Source organism: Salvia hispanica, chromosome 4 (assembly GCF_029641045.1).
Source record: "Salvia hispanica isolate PSC_SH4W2 chromosome 4, Shi_PSC_v1, whole genome shotgun sequence".
In the NCBI taxonomy this organism is placed as follows: domain Eukaryota; kingdom Viridiplantae; phylum Streptophyta; class Magnoliopsida; order Lamiales; family Lamiaceae; genus Salvia; species Salvia hispanica.
The window spans coordinates 37,062,500-37,078,620 of NC_142695.1; the positions used below are offsets into that span (position 1 = coordinate 37,062,500).

The window sequence follows — 16,121 nt, forward strand, 5'->3', positions numbered from 1 at the left end:
GTTGGAAATAGAATATGAGGGTCTCAAGATTGTGGGAAAGAGAGTAACTTTATGGTCTCAAGGGAATATATCATTATTATGGTAGAGTCCCCAAGTTTATAAGTTCCAAGGTCCTTTAATTCTCTAGTCCTATAAATAGAGATGTCCATTGTATCACAAAGGACAATTCAAACCAATTACAATGTAGTCAATATAGCTTTGAGTGTTTTTATTTTCCGCATTTTTACTTTTCAACATGGTATCAGAGCAGGTTCGATCCTCCGTATGGATCGATCTGTCTTATAGCCAAAAAAATAAAAATAAAAAAAATCAATCAAATGAGGAGGCCCTGCAGTTAGCAAGAGGCTGAAATTCTACCCAACAGAATGTTCTTCGCCAACAAAATTCAAGCCTTCTGTCCACCGAAGTAATTAATTTTTCAGCCACTCTCTACTCAACTTCAAAGCCACAGCATGAGCCAAGTCTCCCTCTTCAAAACAGAGAAGGCTGATTGATTGCAGACACCAACTCATTGCCAGCAGCAGCAAGCGGCGATAGAGCCGACGGAGAACTAGCAAGTAGGGGTCGATTGGTCGCCGGTGTGAGCATCGATCTGGAGGTGGAAGCGAGCAAGAGAGATCTAAGAGAGGAAGGCAAGAAGACTCCGAAAGTGAAGTCGTCGGACAGCCATAGCAGAGGAAAGAACCGATGCTGTCAAAAAGGCCGCAGAGTAGCATCTTTCACAATCTTACAAACACAAAAAATGGAAGAAGAGAATTCGATGAATCGTCTGGCGAGGGGGAGACGACAAACTCTGCCAAACGATTCATCGTGCCTAGAAGAATGCCGAGTGAGAGCAGGACAGTGTGTACCACCGAAAGAAGAGTCGTGGCTGTCGAGAGCAGCCCACCCAAGAGATCAATGGTGCCAATAGAGCGGTGCCGCCCAGCCGCTGTCAAGAGAAGAAAACAGAGGAGGGGTCCTCGGTTTGTCCGGCCGAGGGGGAGAAGAAGCTCTGACCGATGAAGAAGCAGCTGGCCGAAGTTTACACACACCTACGAGTTGGCGGAGGAGCCGCCACAGACGGAGTAGAAGACTGCAGAGGAGCAGTTATGGAAGAGATGAGTCTCCACCTCCATAAGAGAAGAAAATACAGAAGCGGTTATCCGGCAGAGGGGAAATGAAGTACCGTACCGGAGGAGAGGAAGTATCTGACCGAAAAACTCATCACCAAATTGAGTTGAGTCGAGAAAGTATACTGGTGTTGCCGTCCGGAAAAGAAGCAGACAGGAAAGACCCTAAAATGGACTCCTTCATCTGACAGGGAGAATAGGGCAGCCTATGAGAGGCCTGGAAGATTGCCGGGAATAGAGCGGGATCGGCACCGGCACCAAGCAGATGCCGTCGAGAAATCTGCAGAGCCTAAGGTCGACGATAGAGCAGAGTGAGCCGACGGGATAGACAGAGGTCATCATGAAGAGCTCACGGTGTTCGGACGGTGGACCGGAGAGGTTGTTGCCTGCTGGCGGGTTAAAGATTTAAATTTTTTGGAAAAGGGACGATGGCCTGTCGATCTAGTAGCCGAGAAGATAATGGTGAGAATCCGTGAAGAGGCCACTCGGAATGGCTAAACTGCCGAAGATGGCTCCTAATGGCACGAGGTAAATCTGCCGAAGATGGCTCCTAATGGCACGAGCTAAAACTGCCAAGATGGCTCCTAATGGCACGAGCTAAATCTGCCGAAGATGGCTCCTAATGGCACGAGCTAAATCTGCCGAAGATGGCTCCTAATGGCACGAGCTAAATCTGCTGAAGATGACTCCTAATGGCACGAGCTAAATCTGCCGAAGATGACTCCTATGGCATGAGCTAAATCTGCCGAAGATGGCTCTAGACACGAGCTAAACTGTCATCAGAAAAATTGAAGCACTCCTAAATACAAGTATAAACTATTTATCAAAGTGAAAATCGTGCAAGTTAAGTATTGAAAAAACTCGATACTTAACTTGAGGGAGAGTGTTGGAAATAGAATATGAGGGTCTCAAGATTGTGGGAAAGAGAGTAACTTTATGGTCTCAAGGGAATATATCATTACTATGGTAGAGTCCCCAAGTTTATAAGTCCCAAGGTCCTTTAATTCCCTAGTCCTATAAATAGAGATGTCCATTGTATCACAAAGGACAATTCAAACCAAATACTCCCTCCGTCCCAAGATCAGTGACTTGTATTCCTTTTTAAGTGACCTATTTCCATTTTTAGCAAAAAGTCACCTCTCTTACTTTATTCTCCACCTACTTTATTCTCTCTTCTCTCCTCTACTTTTCCCTCTCTCATACTTTACTCTCTCCACTTTAATTTATTTAAATACCATTCCTTAAATCCCGTGCCCAAAAGAAGTAAGTCACTTATTTTGGGACGGAGAGAGTACAATGTAGTCGATATAGCTTTGAGTGTTTTTATTTTCCGCATTTTTACTTTTCAACACTTGAAGCAGTATAATCACAACAATGAAACATCTACTTAATGTAGTACAAGATATATCTAAGTAATATGTAGTACTCCCTCAGTCCCACAATAAGAGTCACACTTTGCCATTTTGGTTCGTCCCACAATAAGAGTCACCACTTCATTTTTACCATAAATAGTAAGTAGATCTCATATTCCACCGACTCATTTCATTCACATTTTATTATAAAACCAATATAAAAAAGTGAGTCTCATCAACCCACTATTCTTTACATTTTTTAAAACTCGTGCCCACAATAAGAGTGACTCTCATTTTGTGACGGAGGGATTACATGATTAAACAGACATAACAAGGAATCGGTGGGATTTGGGAACTGGTGTTCAAATTGAAAGAAAGCAGCAGTAGTTGGGTAAAAAAGGACATGATTATGATAAAAAGCAGTAATCTTTGTAGTTGCTTTATAGATTATGTGCCTTTGAAACCTTGAGAAAATACAAAAGCTAGAGCCTTCAATAATGGAATCCATACATGCAATGATCTTGACCAGACTAAACTATTTCACACAATTATCATATCATCCATAGCCCCTTCCCACTTTTTATTTTCTATTGTCATTTCAACTTCTTATTTCTGAAACTTTTATTAGTATTAATTCTTTCCCACTTTAAAATTACGAAGAAAAAAGAATCCCTTACGTTACTGTTATTAGCAATAAAGAGTTACAATGTTAAATATGTCACAGTTTAGTTTTTGTTGGTTTTTGGAAGTTGTAGTCCTAAAATAATTATATTGATAGTATATACTACCTCCGTCCTTTAATGTTTGACACAGTTTACCATTTCGATCCGTCCCTGGAAGTTTGACAACACTTCACTTTTTACCATCTTTTTACCATTTTTGGTAGTGGACCTCATATTCAACTAACTCATTCCTACTAGCATTTTATTATAAAACTAATACTTTAAAAGTATGACCCACATTCCACTAACTTTTTCAACTCACTTTCCATTATATTTTTCTTAAAATCCGTGTCGGGTCAGAGCGTGTCAATATTTGGGGGACGGAGGTAGTAATATAGGAAGGGATCAGGAAACAAGTAAAAGATTAATTTGAGATAGAGTTGTCAAGTTTTAATCACAACGTTTGATTTCACTTTTGAAACTGAACCAAAATCAACATATCAATTATCAGTATAGGTCTGGTTTCGGTTCTAACATTTTTGCGTCAAGAAACGGGCAAAGTACAAATTTAGTTACTTCAAAATGTCAATCAATTATTGCTTATAACTGGTATCTGACGAAGTAAGATTAAAACATTTTAGTTTAGTTTTATGTTATTTTGAAGCTGAAGGCTATAGTTTTTAGAAGATGTGGACATTTGGTTGTTAAACATATTTGTTAAAATTATTAAACAAATACTTTATGGGATAATATATTGAAATTAATGCTTTAAGGCCATTTTATTGTTCTCTCAACTGATGTGATAAAAATTAGATCCATCAAAATAACTTTATTACTAATAAACAATAGAGAGCACTGATTTTGAGCCATCATAAACCACTCCTCTCCTCAAATTGATTTATTGAAGCTAAAGGGTGTATTCTTCTCAATCTCGATCCAATTATCACTCACCTGCAAAAGAGAAAAGAAGAAAAATAAAGTAAAAAGTTCATACAAATCCAACCATACTCCAAAACCATTAAAGTTCAAATGCAACCTCAATATAATTCACGCAACACCTATTCGATTTATTTTACAAATTATCAGCCCATTTAAGTAAATTATGTGTATGGACAGTAATGAAGAAGCAAAATCAGCTTCTACTGCTGCTTTTATAACATCCCGTTACCTTGTACACAAAATCAAATATTTGCAAAGCTAAGTAGATAAAGATAGTGCTGTCTCACCAAAAAACATATGTAACCTTGGAGGTTTGTCTCTATACTATCATACCTCCTGCAACAAGTGACCCTCGTTGGTAACAAAGATTGGTTTCATTAATCGATCACTCTTCCAAGTCGACAGCAGTATCAAGCTGAACACGGTTTAGTCTAACAGTTCCAAGAATGAATTCGGGCAGTTCCGTCTCTTCTTTAGCCTGGAATGATAGGGAAAACATCACAATTTCGCGTCTAATAGCATATAATTCAATAGTACTCCAACATTAAAGAAAGGGTCAATATATAGAACACATACATACATAAAGAAAGTAGAGAATAGCAAATTCTGATCAAAACCACTCCCCAACAAGAAGTTAAATGACTAATTAAATTGTACTACTAGTTATTGTATTATTCCACTTAAGAGCAATGATATTCCCAGTATTTCAAAAATCTTGAATTATTTACATTGTGAGCTGCCTTGGAACTTGCTCAATCAAAATAAACTATTCTTAACAGTCATGGTTTCATATGAATATTTCATATTTCCAAGCAGGGGCGGAGCTAAGTCCGGGCACACCCTGAGATTTGTCCAAGCACAGAAAAATTACCAGAATAAGCTGCACATGCATGTTCAATAACAGTTAAAATTTTAGGGTAGAAAGCACCAGGGTGAATTTGTGGGTTGCGCAGAAGAAGTTCTTCAATGTACAGAATAGATTGTATTTCTCAGAAAAGACACCATTAACATTGTTATTGACTGAATTGCATATTAATTAGTTGAAATGATAAAGCATCAGGATGAGGTGAAGAAAAAGTGTACACACCTCAATAACTATGGCAAGATCAACAACAATGCTTGTAACATATCCAAGAACGAGACTAATCACGCTCCTGGCTACAGATGATGAACCAATATCCACATCAATCTGCAGCAAGAAAGTACAAATTCATACTCCAGTTAGGGAGAGAGCCAAAGACATCCACCAGATATACTGATGGAAGTTTACAGATAATAATTATAACTATCAGAGATCCAAACACGAGAAATTGTTCGGGGATGGGAACAATTAAAACTAGGACCTAACCTCAAGAAAATTGTCTTGTCTAACGTAGTTGCATGTTACTGCCTTTCCAAGAATGCATGATTTTGTTCCAACAGCACGTTTTACCATCCAGTAACCCTGTTGTTAACAGCAATACGAATTGTGGAGCTATAGAAGTTACCAATAGTTGAGATACAAAAACATTGATACCTCTACAATGCTAGGAATAAGTTTGAATCTTGAATCACGATACATGCCAGTGCCATCAATAAATTTTCCCAAGAGTGAGTTCTTGATTACAGGCCTGTCCGCAGCATAATATAGAACAAGGCTATAGTTTGGTCTAGCTGGCACCTGATACAGTTTAAACAGTATATAAAATTTTCTCATTTAAATGCTCTGAACTTAAATATTCCTAGAAAAAAGAAGATGCAAATAAATATATTAAGTTACACTAGTATATAGTTTCCTGATCTGAAAAGCTCTGATATCAAATATTCCTTGAATAAGGAAAATATCTAGATTTTCGGCAACTCTAAATAGTAACTATTTATTTCAGTCGATTATTTCATCTAGTAGTCAAACATGTCTTTGAATGATTTTCAATATGCAGTTATTAATCATACGAATTCTTGTTTTAAACATTAAAACCAAAAAGAGTAAAACGAAACAGGAAGACTTGTTGAGAACATTTTAGTATAAGCACTCGTATGGATATACAGAGCATATCTGAAAAACTCATACTACATAGAAAGGGCAGCTACAGTAGCCACATGGACACACCTGAAGGTTGACAACGAAGATGAATGGAAGCTTTTTCCCTGCATCACTCTGCAATTAATAACGACATCAGGACAAATTTATTTTGTTGTAAAAAAAGAACAAGTTTATTATAATAATCTGAAAGAGCAAGCATAAAGAAACAATAAGACTTCATGACATTAGAGGAAACAGAGAGAAGAATGACACTGTATAACATCATAGCAAAAGAGAGAAACATAACACTTCATAATGTCTGCAACTTGCCAGCAAAAACACCAATATGTCACTGTGATATGGTAAGACTCTAAGAGAGTAACAACACAAGGAAAAGAGAAACCTAAATCACTAACACGACATCATGAACATGTGTTATTCCTTAACCCTCTTATTATAGTTTGTCCCGATACACATTTAAGTGAAAATTGTGTTTATTTCATGCAATAACCTTTAATATGACTGAGAGTGAGTTTATTACACATTGCAGTACTACTTTTTAAGTTTCAACAGAAAGGACATTTAAGGAAAACTATTCAAATTTATGAAAAAGAAGAGCACATTCATACGTCCAAAAAGGAAAGAACATTTGTATCTGTTACACTATTAAGGTCCTACTTGCCTCGAAAATTTGAATATGGGATGCTAAAACTGTGAGATTTGAAGAAGAGGAGTGCTTCTTAAATTAAGGAATGTTAAGACTGTTCATAAACAGTTGAAGAATCGTAGTACTCCGTATAATATCTGTCTGTAATAGAATGTTAAACTTTATTTGAACAGTTGATTATACCCTCCACCTCTCTTTCCCTCTCTCTCTCTACAAAGATTTCTCATCGGGATTACCTGTACTAGGCTTTTAGGATGCAATGCAACTTTTGAGGCACAATCTTCCACCTTGAACCAGTCAACTGCTACTAGCTTAAGAAGAGGTTCTCCACCTTTCACCTAAAGGGACATCCAACACATTTTTTTTTTCAAATTTGAAACGGCCATCATTATGAATGAGTATCGACCAAATGAAATAACCATGAAACAGAATTCAGATTTAATATGTGGAGAAGCAGTCCGTGTAATAATATGGGATTAATTTAGTTCTTTTGGGAAGATGGGCTCAACCTACCTTCATGCTATCTTTCAAGTATGTCTTCCCTCTGATCATGAATCCAGAACCGTCAGGAGATGACCAACAATTCTTGTCAAGTTCATCCTTCGCTCTCCTCATGGTTCCATGAAACTCATCCGAGTCGAGATTAATAGGAGGTACAAGTGTGTCCAGCACACTTGATTCTTGTGCTGTATCAGATTAACAAATTAAGTACTTTGCAGAATGAATTGAATGACTACTGGAAAACTAGCCTATAAATGGCGGCACATAATAAGAAAAGTAGTTGATCGTCAAATGAAATTTTGCGCTGAAAGTACCTGAAGTCTTTTTCGCGGATAAACCTGCTACGGCCCAGGAAATATTCCTCACTTTAGTATTCATATCCTGATATAAGATTAAAAAACATGAATTTGGGAAGTTTGTGATGGTAATATGAATATCTGAGTTTTTACTACCATTGAATAAACTAAACCTTATTGACTTCTACTTCATTGTCGTTCTCATTATTTTCTTCATCAGAGGATGAATCATCAGTTGCATCATAGAACTCCTCTGCTCCTTCTGCACCCTCAAATTCATTGTTGGCTCCAGAAAGATCAGAAGAATTGGAATGAACTATTGTGGTGGAGAACACAGATGCAAGTGCTGGGTTTGCTCCAATGTATTCCTTCAGTCCTAGACGAATCATGATAACATCACAATAAAAGGAACTACTTCAGACCCAGGTCACTTAAGGAGGAAAAGGAAAAGTAATAGGAATAAAAAAATTGAAAATTCATATTATGTGCTTAGAAAACAACAGCCTGCCCTGTTAAGTACAAAGCTCTATGCTGCAGTTTGGAGACCATAGGTATTATCAAGAGAAAAGGAAATTTTGACTGATTACATATCAGAAAGTCGACGAGATTAGCATTGCATAACAATCTATCAGAATTATGTCATAGCAGGGCAATTTTCATCTGTCACTATCAGTCTCATCATACCCTAAATAAAGCAGCATGAAGAAAAGAAACACAACTTCTACGTAGATCAACAAGTGAGAGTAAATACATAACATAAATAATCCTATGAAAAGGAATCTAAAACTTGAAAAAAGCTAACAACTAACAACACTTATGAAGAGTAAATAAATTGAAGCTCAAGTGAATCTAATTGAATTTCACTGAAGGAAACTTTCCCGTACTTCATTTTTCAGGGAGAATCAATAATGGTTTCCCATTTACCCCCTTCATGACTTGAACTCCCGATCTATTAGGTGGAGGAGCATCTTACCAACCAAGTTGGGCTTTGAATCCCATACGTCATTATTTTAATGGCATGACTTTATTTATAGGATAATATCTAGAGCTAGAAGAAAAAAATTGAACTTTCAAGTGACAGTAGTCAAATGTCGAGATTTTGTTGTTTATTCTAATTTTAAATAAAATAAATGCTACATTAATGTCTAAACACATTGTTTTCTGCACATTTGGAAAATGAGATGCGCTCCAGCTTTGTAGATTAGACCTCGAAGGATTACAAACCTGATACTTGACTTAGTAACGCATAAGGAACAGTCTTTTCAAACTTCGGACAGTTCTTGTTCCTCCACTTGGACCAACCTTTGGGGTTTATTTCTAGTGTTTGTGTGACGAGACATCTCGCACTATTTACCGAGGAAGATGTGCTTAAATCACTCATCTCCCAAGTGGAAGCTACAGGGCAGAAGGCAAGATAAGAGATAAGAAAAATCTATACATACACTTTCATATATAAAATACTGGTGCCAAGAAAATACTTAACAAGCATTATGCCAAGAAGACCAATGAAAATGTACACAAAACATAAACCAATAATAAAAAATAAATTCATGTACACAAAAAGCCATGAGCATGGTCCAAGAAAGGATTTTGGGCCCATACATATGCTAGCAAAAGCAGAAGATTATAGTGAGAGTAAATATGGATTTTAATATAGAACTATGTCCTCTTAAGAGCAGATTTTAATAAAAATCTATTAGAAAAAAAAACGTGAAAAGTGTAATTAGCTTTGATTTTTCAAACCACAAAAAAACAAGAGAGTTTGTTTTGAAAATCTGAGCTTATTGCCTTTCATAATGGCCATTTTTTTCTCAGGCCAGTTCTCCTGGTTTACTATTTATATTCAAGTAGATGTGGGAAATGCAAATTCAAACTAAATGACTTTATTCAGCACAAAATTTTCTTACGGTTAAGTTTTGTGCGTTCATAGCCATATCTTGGAGGCCGATTCTTGTGTACAGAAGGAACCTGCAGGATTGCTGCACCAATAAATGTACATCATATTGTCAATCATAAGAACCATTGTCAGTTTTAACACTGAATCTAGAAACATAATTTGATGTTCACCTTACTATTTCTATCAAGAAAGCATTCGCTGTATAAGCATCACAATCAGAAAATTATGAATCCATAATATTTTATATTAACAGACACACAACTATTAAATCTTAAATTACTACAACAACAATGAAGAAGACATTCATAGTATGCTCCGGATATCTGGCATACATGGACAGACAGTATCTCAAAGGGCTCTACCACATGCATTATTCTCTGTTAACATTATGTAAGACTGAGCTTATATACAAATATAGGTGAATCGGATCTGATCAAATAATATATATGGATGAGGACTCACACCACACCAATGCCAAATTAACAATATCAGATCAATCAATTTCTATATATGCATTAATATAATTCGGTAATTTAATACTCCCTCTGTCCCATTACAGTTGAGGCGTTTCTTTTGGGCAAGGAGGTTAAGGAATAAGTGTTTTGTGAGTTAAGTGGAATGAGAATAAAGTAGATAAATGAATAGAGAATTAAAGAAATAATTGAATAGAGAGAATCAAGTAGGAGACATAAGTGTGTTGAATTTGGCATAAAGGGAAATGACTCAACTTTAGTGGGATGACCCAAAAAGGAATACGACTCGTCTGTAATGGGACTGAGGGAGTAAAATATTAAATCTTGATCTCTGGCACAAACATCTACCACTTTTTAAATATGCATTAAGCAATAATGCATTTTGTCCAAGACATGTGAGAATTTGAATGATTTAAACTACTTAATATTGGCAAGGTAAGCAGAGATATAGTAGATTCTTACTATATGTTCCATCTTGTCCGCGAAACCATTGCCTTGAAAAGACGAAGTCCCTCTTTGACTGCCACCTGCACATTGTAAAATCTCTGAATCGGCAGAAAATAAAATATAACCACCACAAGGAGCAAAGAAAATCCTATTCCTTTTCCTTTTCAGAATCAAACAGCAACAAAAGAGAAAAAGAATGTAACTATTGAATACTGAACCCAAGACTGTCAAATATACAAAATTAAAATGCAACTATGAGACCAACTTTACAGAAACAAGAAACGGAGTGTCAAGCTTATGTCTCATTACTGACTAAATGAACACCAAATCAACAATAACCATCGAACCCACATAAAAAATGTGCAGGTTAGTACCAATAATAAAGATCTCTGCATTTCAGATTACAAAGAGATACTATTACTTAAAAAAGATGTACTTATTGATTTTTAATGGGTAAAACCAACCCTCCATCCCAACTCCCAATACAATCTTCTATGTCCCAAATTTCATAGAATATTACCTTGGAGCTGCAAACATAGAAGTATTTGACACCTTATGCACTAAAACTCATTAATCAACTTTACACTAACTTAAAAATAAAGCGACAAACTCTATTCGTGCCATTGTTCATCTTCCTCTTTTACAGTTAGCGCCAGAAGAGAAAATTATATAGAATGAAACTTGTTGACAAGAATCACTCACCAAGTTAGATAGCGTGGATCAAAAGTCCCATACACAACATCATAGTGACCATCTAAAGAATCAACCAACTCCAAGTCACCAGTCAAGGAATCCCACCTGTGTAAGAACCATTAAATTGATTTTAATTGTAAGAGCAGGCACAAGACAACATTTGAAACACCTACTCATATCTCCTATGTCGATCAGGATTTAACACAATTTCAAATACAGTATCTGCACTCGCATCAACGACACCAACCGCTTTGACCAGTACCCCTTTACCATTCTGTAAAACAAGGCAATTATAATACATAATTACAAGTCCCCCTTCAGACTTTAACCAAAGAAAATAAGAAATGTGTATTGTTTGATACAAATGAGGCATAATAGAGATGGACGGCGAGAAGTGGCAAATAAAGTTATCCCAAATAACTTTTAACAATAACATAATTCTACTTTTTGGCTTTCAAGCAAAAATTTCTATCTATAATTTTCAAAATTGGGAAAAAACACATTTTCATAATTGTTTTAAGATCTGCATGTCAATTTAGCAAAACTAAGTAACAGTTCGTTCAATCACTGAATTACCGTCGAGCTGGTTGCATCTTCAAATATTCTCACACCTGAAACCAAAAGGAATGTTACAAACAGAGAATATAACAGCAATTTTTAGTAACTAAACTATGGTAGATCAATATAAAACACATGCAAAGGAATCATATCAGAGCCTGTGGACCTGCTGTTATTAACAAGATAGTCATCCTTTTTTCATGAGCTGTATGATTTCTAGAACTCAAGTACAAATTATATCAGAGACCTACAAAGGTACAAAAAAAGGAACTCCAACCAAGTTGTTAATGTGAAGTCTTCACCACAAAGAATATCAGAATGAATGTACCATTGACTGTGCGGACACATCTCCATTCATGTGCTTCAACAGCATCACCACCATCTGCATCATAACATGTCTCTACACCATTCCCAGATATGCCCGATGCTTTGCGCACAAGCATTTCTGGCCCTGTAAACAATAAAATGGAACAAAAGATTGAAGAAATTTTTGTAGCAATAAACAAATTAGATTAGAAATACAAATTTATATAGACATACGTCACAGACAATAGAGACCTTCTGCAATTATACAAGCAAAAAATAATCTCAGCAGTTACTATGAAAAACAGAGCAACCTTACCTTGTCCAATCCTAATTAGCCTTTTCAGACCATGAGCATAATGCCGCACTCTATGCCGATGACCCTCCAGGTCAATCCTTACAAAAAATAAATAAAACAACCTTAGAGTTTATTGGAGCACTGCCAGCTCTAAATTTGAGTAGAATTTAGTACACATTTAAAATCACAGAGCAAAAGTATCCTCCCAACTTTGCAGTTATAGAGATGAACTGACCATTCTAAATTAACAAAGGAAATTGGAAACATCACATGTAAAATAGCATATCTATCAGAAATTGTGGCAGTACTGAAAGAACAAAGAGTAGTGTCGAGCAAAAGTCAGATAATAAAAACCAATTCAAACTTCTCTAGTTGTACAAATTTCTATCTCAGTGTATTCACCTTGAGAAAGAAGCTAACATGATAAGTTACAAAATATGATTCTTATTATATAACACATGACAATTTTTACACAAGGGAAACGTAAACCTGGAACACTTTATTACTATAAGTATAAATATAGAGAATCTGAACATACTCATTCTCCATATTCAGCTTGTTTCTCACACTAGCACCCTGTGATAACTCGTACTCTACCTACAATTCAAAAGTAGTGTGAGACACTGCAGCAGTTAAAAAGAAAAATGCAGCCATTTAGTTCATTGCCATGAAGTTATCTACGCCAAACTTGAATAATATCATGAATTATGTCTGCTACCTAACGAAAAGGAAGTAAGCATACATTACTCAGATAAGTTAGACGCGTTAATGAATGTGAATAAATCATAGTAGAAAATAGTACTCCTTAAACAACAGTTTCAAAATTGTACATACGTCCAGCCAAATACTAAGAACATAAGGTTCCTGTAAAAGTAAAGTTGAACCAATGTAACCATAAAATACTAAAGCCAGCATGGTTATTAATGGTGAACAAATAAAAGTATATAATAAACATATTTTATTTGAAAAGACCAAATAATATAAATGCCTTATATTGTTATTTTCTCTTGTACCACTTGTTTAGCATGATCAAATGCTTCCATCCATTTTCGGGCATCACCAGCTGTAGCACAAGCAATCTGCAGCAAGAAAAATCAACCTGAGTAACTTCAAGAATAACCAAATCCCATATCAAACAGAGGAAAAACCAGAACAACTTTTGGCTATTTAAGGAGCCATTGCTCAGATTAGAACACATGAGTATTATATTGAGCAATATAAAAGAGATACAGAAGATATAATTTCACACAGTTGTTAGCATGCATCACAAGTTAGTTACTCTAACGTGATTATATTAGAGATTGAGCTAACATTAAAACAAAAGCTAACACAAGTGAAACTGCAGAAAGGGATTAACAATTTCCAGTCTCTTCAGAAGATCACATATAATGATTTTATCACTTACTTCACCCTTTTTTGCTTCATCCAAACGATTGTAGAACCTTAGTGGATACACATCCTACAAAATGATCAGAAATTTTTCAGAGAGAAACCAAGTTCTTTATCTTTGTAAACAATAAGTTCCATGTAACTTAAGTAATACGTTAATTCAAGGATAATAATATGTGATAAAACAGACAAAATATAAATTCTAAGAAAACGTAAGAAGACTGAGGGAATACTACAGAGGCCTTACACCATGGTTCACCTTCCGTCGACCCAATTCCTCTACCAGAAGTGTATGCCCTATGACACCCCTTCGAATAGGCCTCTGAAATAAATGTAATGCGGAGTTATTGGATATCAAAGTCTTTGCTTTAAGAAACTAATTATATTTATTGTAGATGAGAACCATCGAGAACCTGCAACATACTATATAGAGAGCAATACTTATATTAAATGAATAATCAAACACAAGAATATGGAAGGAGGTCATTCTTTGTAGATTAAGTTTTAGAGAAGTTCCACTGTATATCAATGTAGCATAAGTGGATACATGGCTCCAATCCAAACATGCGAGTGAAAAGTATAGTAGTAGTAACTAATTGATGCATGACTCAAAAATCCCTACCCGTATTTACAACACTGCTCCATAATTCAATCCGAAATCAATTCAGAAAACGTAACCCTGGAGCTAAGTGATCAATTAAATTAACAGCTAAAATAAAACAAAAATCCAAGGAAAACACAAATGGAAATCTGGAAGGTGATCGCAGAGAGAGATATACAATGCCGGGATTGTCCTGAGGGTCGCGTTTGTACATCTCCATATACTTGCCGCGTATAGAGAGAAAGCGGAAGTGGCAATACTCGCGCCCTATTTTATTGACACCGAGATGATAAACCCAGCCGGAATACTCAAACCTCTCGCCACCGTCGCCGTCGCCGCCGACCTTGTGGGCCATTGCGAAGAATCAATGGAATATAGATAATTGTATGGAGAATTTGAAGTGAAATTGAGAGTTTGATGTGAATCAAAAACTATATTTTCAAACACCCTCCGCCTCATTGTGCGCCAGAAGATTTTCTGCAAATTTAAATGAACATTGTCATTCATGGGCAGGCAGTTATCGATGGACGAAGGACTGCCATTTCCACTCTCTTTCTACCTTCAAATAGAATCAAATAAAATTACTATGCTCTAAATTTTAAAATATTCTAATTTAATTAAGTATTGTAAAATGGCTCTCACTTAAAAAAAATATGACCTGCACTTTAATAAAAGCAGTTAAATTAGCCTGAATTTTAAAAATTTATTTGCATGTTTGGTATAATGTTTTTGGAAATTTTTTCTTTATATATTTTTATTTGCATGGTTTTGGTATAAATGGTTTGGTAATTTGTTTGTGTTAAAATAAAAGAAATGTGTCGCGTGATCAAAGGAGATGAGTTTCTTAAGCTATTTAAGAAGCCAATGATCTTTGATACAATTGCACAAATTACTACTCTATAGTCTTGTGATTAACTCTAGTCAAATTTCTTTATTCTTAGTTTATGTTGTGGGAGACTTGGAGAAGCTTAAGTACAAGGGTGAGTGTTTCCTCAATGGCTTGTAAGTTAGTAATATTGCACGGAGTCAAGCTCAGAGGAAGACGAATATTATGGATTGTTAATGTTTGTGAATGTTTATTAAGTACTTCCTTCATTTTATGGTAGATATCATATTTAAGAGGGAGATGCATATTGTGGATTGTTAATGTTTGTGAATGTTTATTAAGTACTTCCTTCATTTTAAGGTAGATATCATATTTAAGAGGGAGATGAATATTGTGGATTATTAATGTTTGTGAATGTTTATTAAGTACTTCCTTCATTTTAAGGTTGATATCATATTTAAGAGGGAGATGAATATTGTGGATTGTTAATGTTTGTGAATGTTTATTAAGTACTTCCTTCATTTTAAGGTAGATGTCATATTTAAGAGATGACACGAGATATTATAAGATATTATTTTCTTTATTCCAAAGTAGGTGTTATACTTGAGATACTAGATTTTATGAAAATGTTATTTTATGTACTATTAATTACTATTAAAAAGAGAAATAATATATATTTGTATATATTAACATGAGAAAAACTTTTAGAAAAAACAAATTTTGACAAACTAAAAGAAAAGATATAGGAAGATATAACGAGTTATCCTCCGTGTGTTGGTAATTGTCTTCTTTCCCTTTTTTTCATATTTCTTGTCCTTTTGTTTTTTTAAATAGGGATATTTGTTCCTAAAATCATTAATTGTGTGTTACTACTATTTTTAAACCCAGTCCAAATAAGACATCTTCAGCAAAAATTATTCTATATGGGCTACTGTAAAGTATTCATGATATATAAGTAAAATACCAAATTTTGATTAAGTGAACCAGCCAAAACACACACGCGCCAGGTAGGGGTCGAACCTACGACTTTCTGCTTAGGAAACAGACGCTCTATCCACTGAGCTACAGGCGCCTTTTGTTCTTTGTAATTATATTAATGATTTAT

The 16,121-nt window shown here is 35.5% G+C and overlaps 1 protein-coding gene and 1 non-coding gene across 5 annotated transcripts; both read right to left on the minus strand.

Moving 5' to 3' along the window:
• Nucleotides 1–3,880: 3,880 nt before the first annotated feature.
• LOC125195074 (protein ENHANCED DISEASE RESISTANCE 2-like) lies at nucleotides 3,881–14,754 on the minus strand. Of its 4 annotated transcripts, none has more exons than XR_016129034.1 (23): nucleotides 14,369–14,754; nucleotides 13,837–13,911; nucleotides 13,606–13,659; nucleotides 13,214–13,279; nucleotides 12,739–12,797; nucleotides 12,222–12,298; nucleotides 11,928–12,050; nucleotides 11,618–11,652; nucleotides 11,215–11,315; nucleotides 11,051–11,146; nucleotides 10,364–10,428; nucleotides 9,439–9,510; nucleotides 8,756–8,926; nucleotides 7,705–7,907; nucleotides 7,550–7,616; nucleotides 7,248–7,420; nucleotides 6,971–7,072; nucleotides 6,155–6,202; nucleotides 5,582–5,725; nucleotides 5,414–5,509; nucleotides 5,153–5,254; nucleotides 4,399–4,543; nucleotides 3,881–4,077 (listed from the first exon to the last, which is right to left on the minus strand). XR_016129034.1 is itself a non-coding variant. In XM_089057586.1 (22 exons), exons 1-22 carry the CDS (start codon nucleotides 14,543–14,545, stop codon nucleotides 4,451–4,453), a joined length of 2,199 nt encoding a protein of 732 aa, XP_088913712.1. In that variant the 5' UTR covers nucleotides 14,546–14,754; the 3' UTR covers nucleotides 3,881–4,450. The 4 variants fall into 4 exon arrangements, 2 of the variants coding, with proteins under 2 accessions (XP_088913712.1, XP_088913713.1); XR_016129035.1 differs by having other exon boundaries at nucleotides 4,353–4,543; XM_089057586.1 differs by having other exon boundaries at nucleotides 3,881–4,543.
• Nucleotides 14,755–16,015: 1,261 nt separating this feature from the next.
• Nucleotides 16,016–16,088, minus strand: TRNAR-CCU (transfer RNA arginine (anticodon CCU)). The gene has a single exon. It is a non-coding gene; the product is annotated as a tRNA-Arg (tRNA).
• Between the last annotated feature and the right edge of the window lie 33 nt (nucleotides 16,089–16,121).

Excerpts from the sequence above, each read along its gene's own strand:
- LOC125195074 (XM_089057586.1), bottom strand. The coding sequence starts at position 14,545 with ATGGCCCACAAGGTCGGCGGCGACGGCGACGGTGGCGAGAGGTTTGAG. Across the intron at positions 9,511-10,363 it reads CGGACAAGATGGAACATATA|CAATCCTGCAGGTTCCTTCT; the intron begins GTAAGAATCTAC and ends TTATTGGTGCAG. Across the intron at positions 7,908-8,755 it reads GTTACTAAGTCAAGTATCAG|GACTGAAGGAATACATTGGA; the intron begins GTTTGTAATCCT and ends TGATTCGTCTAG.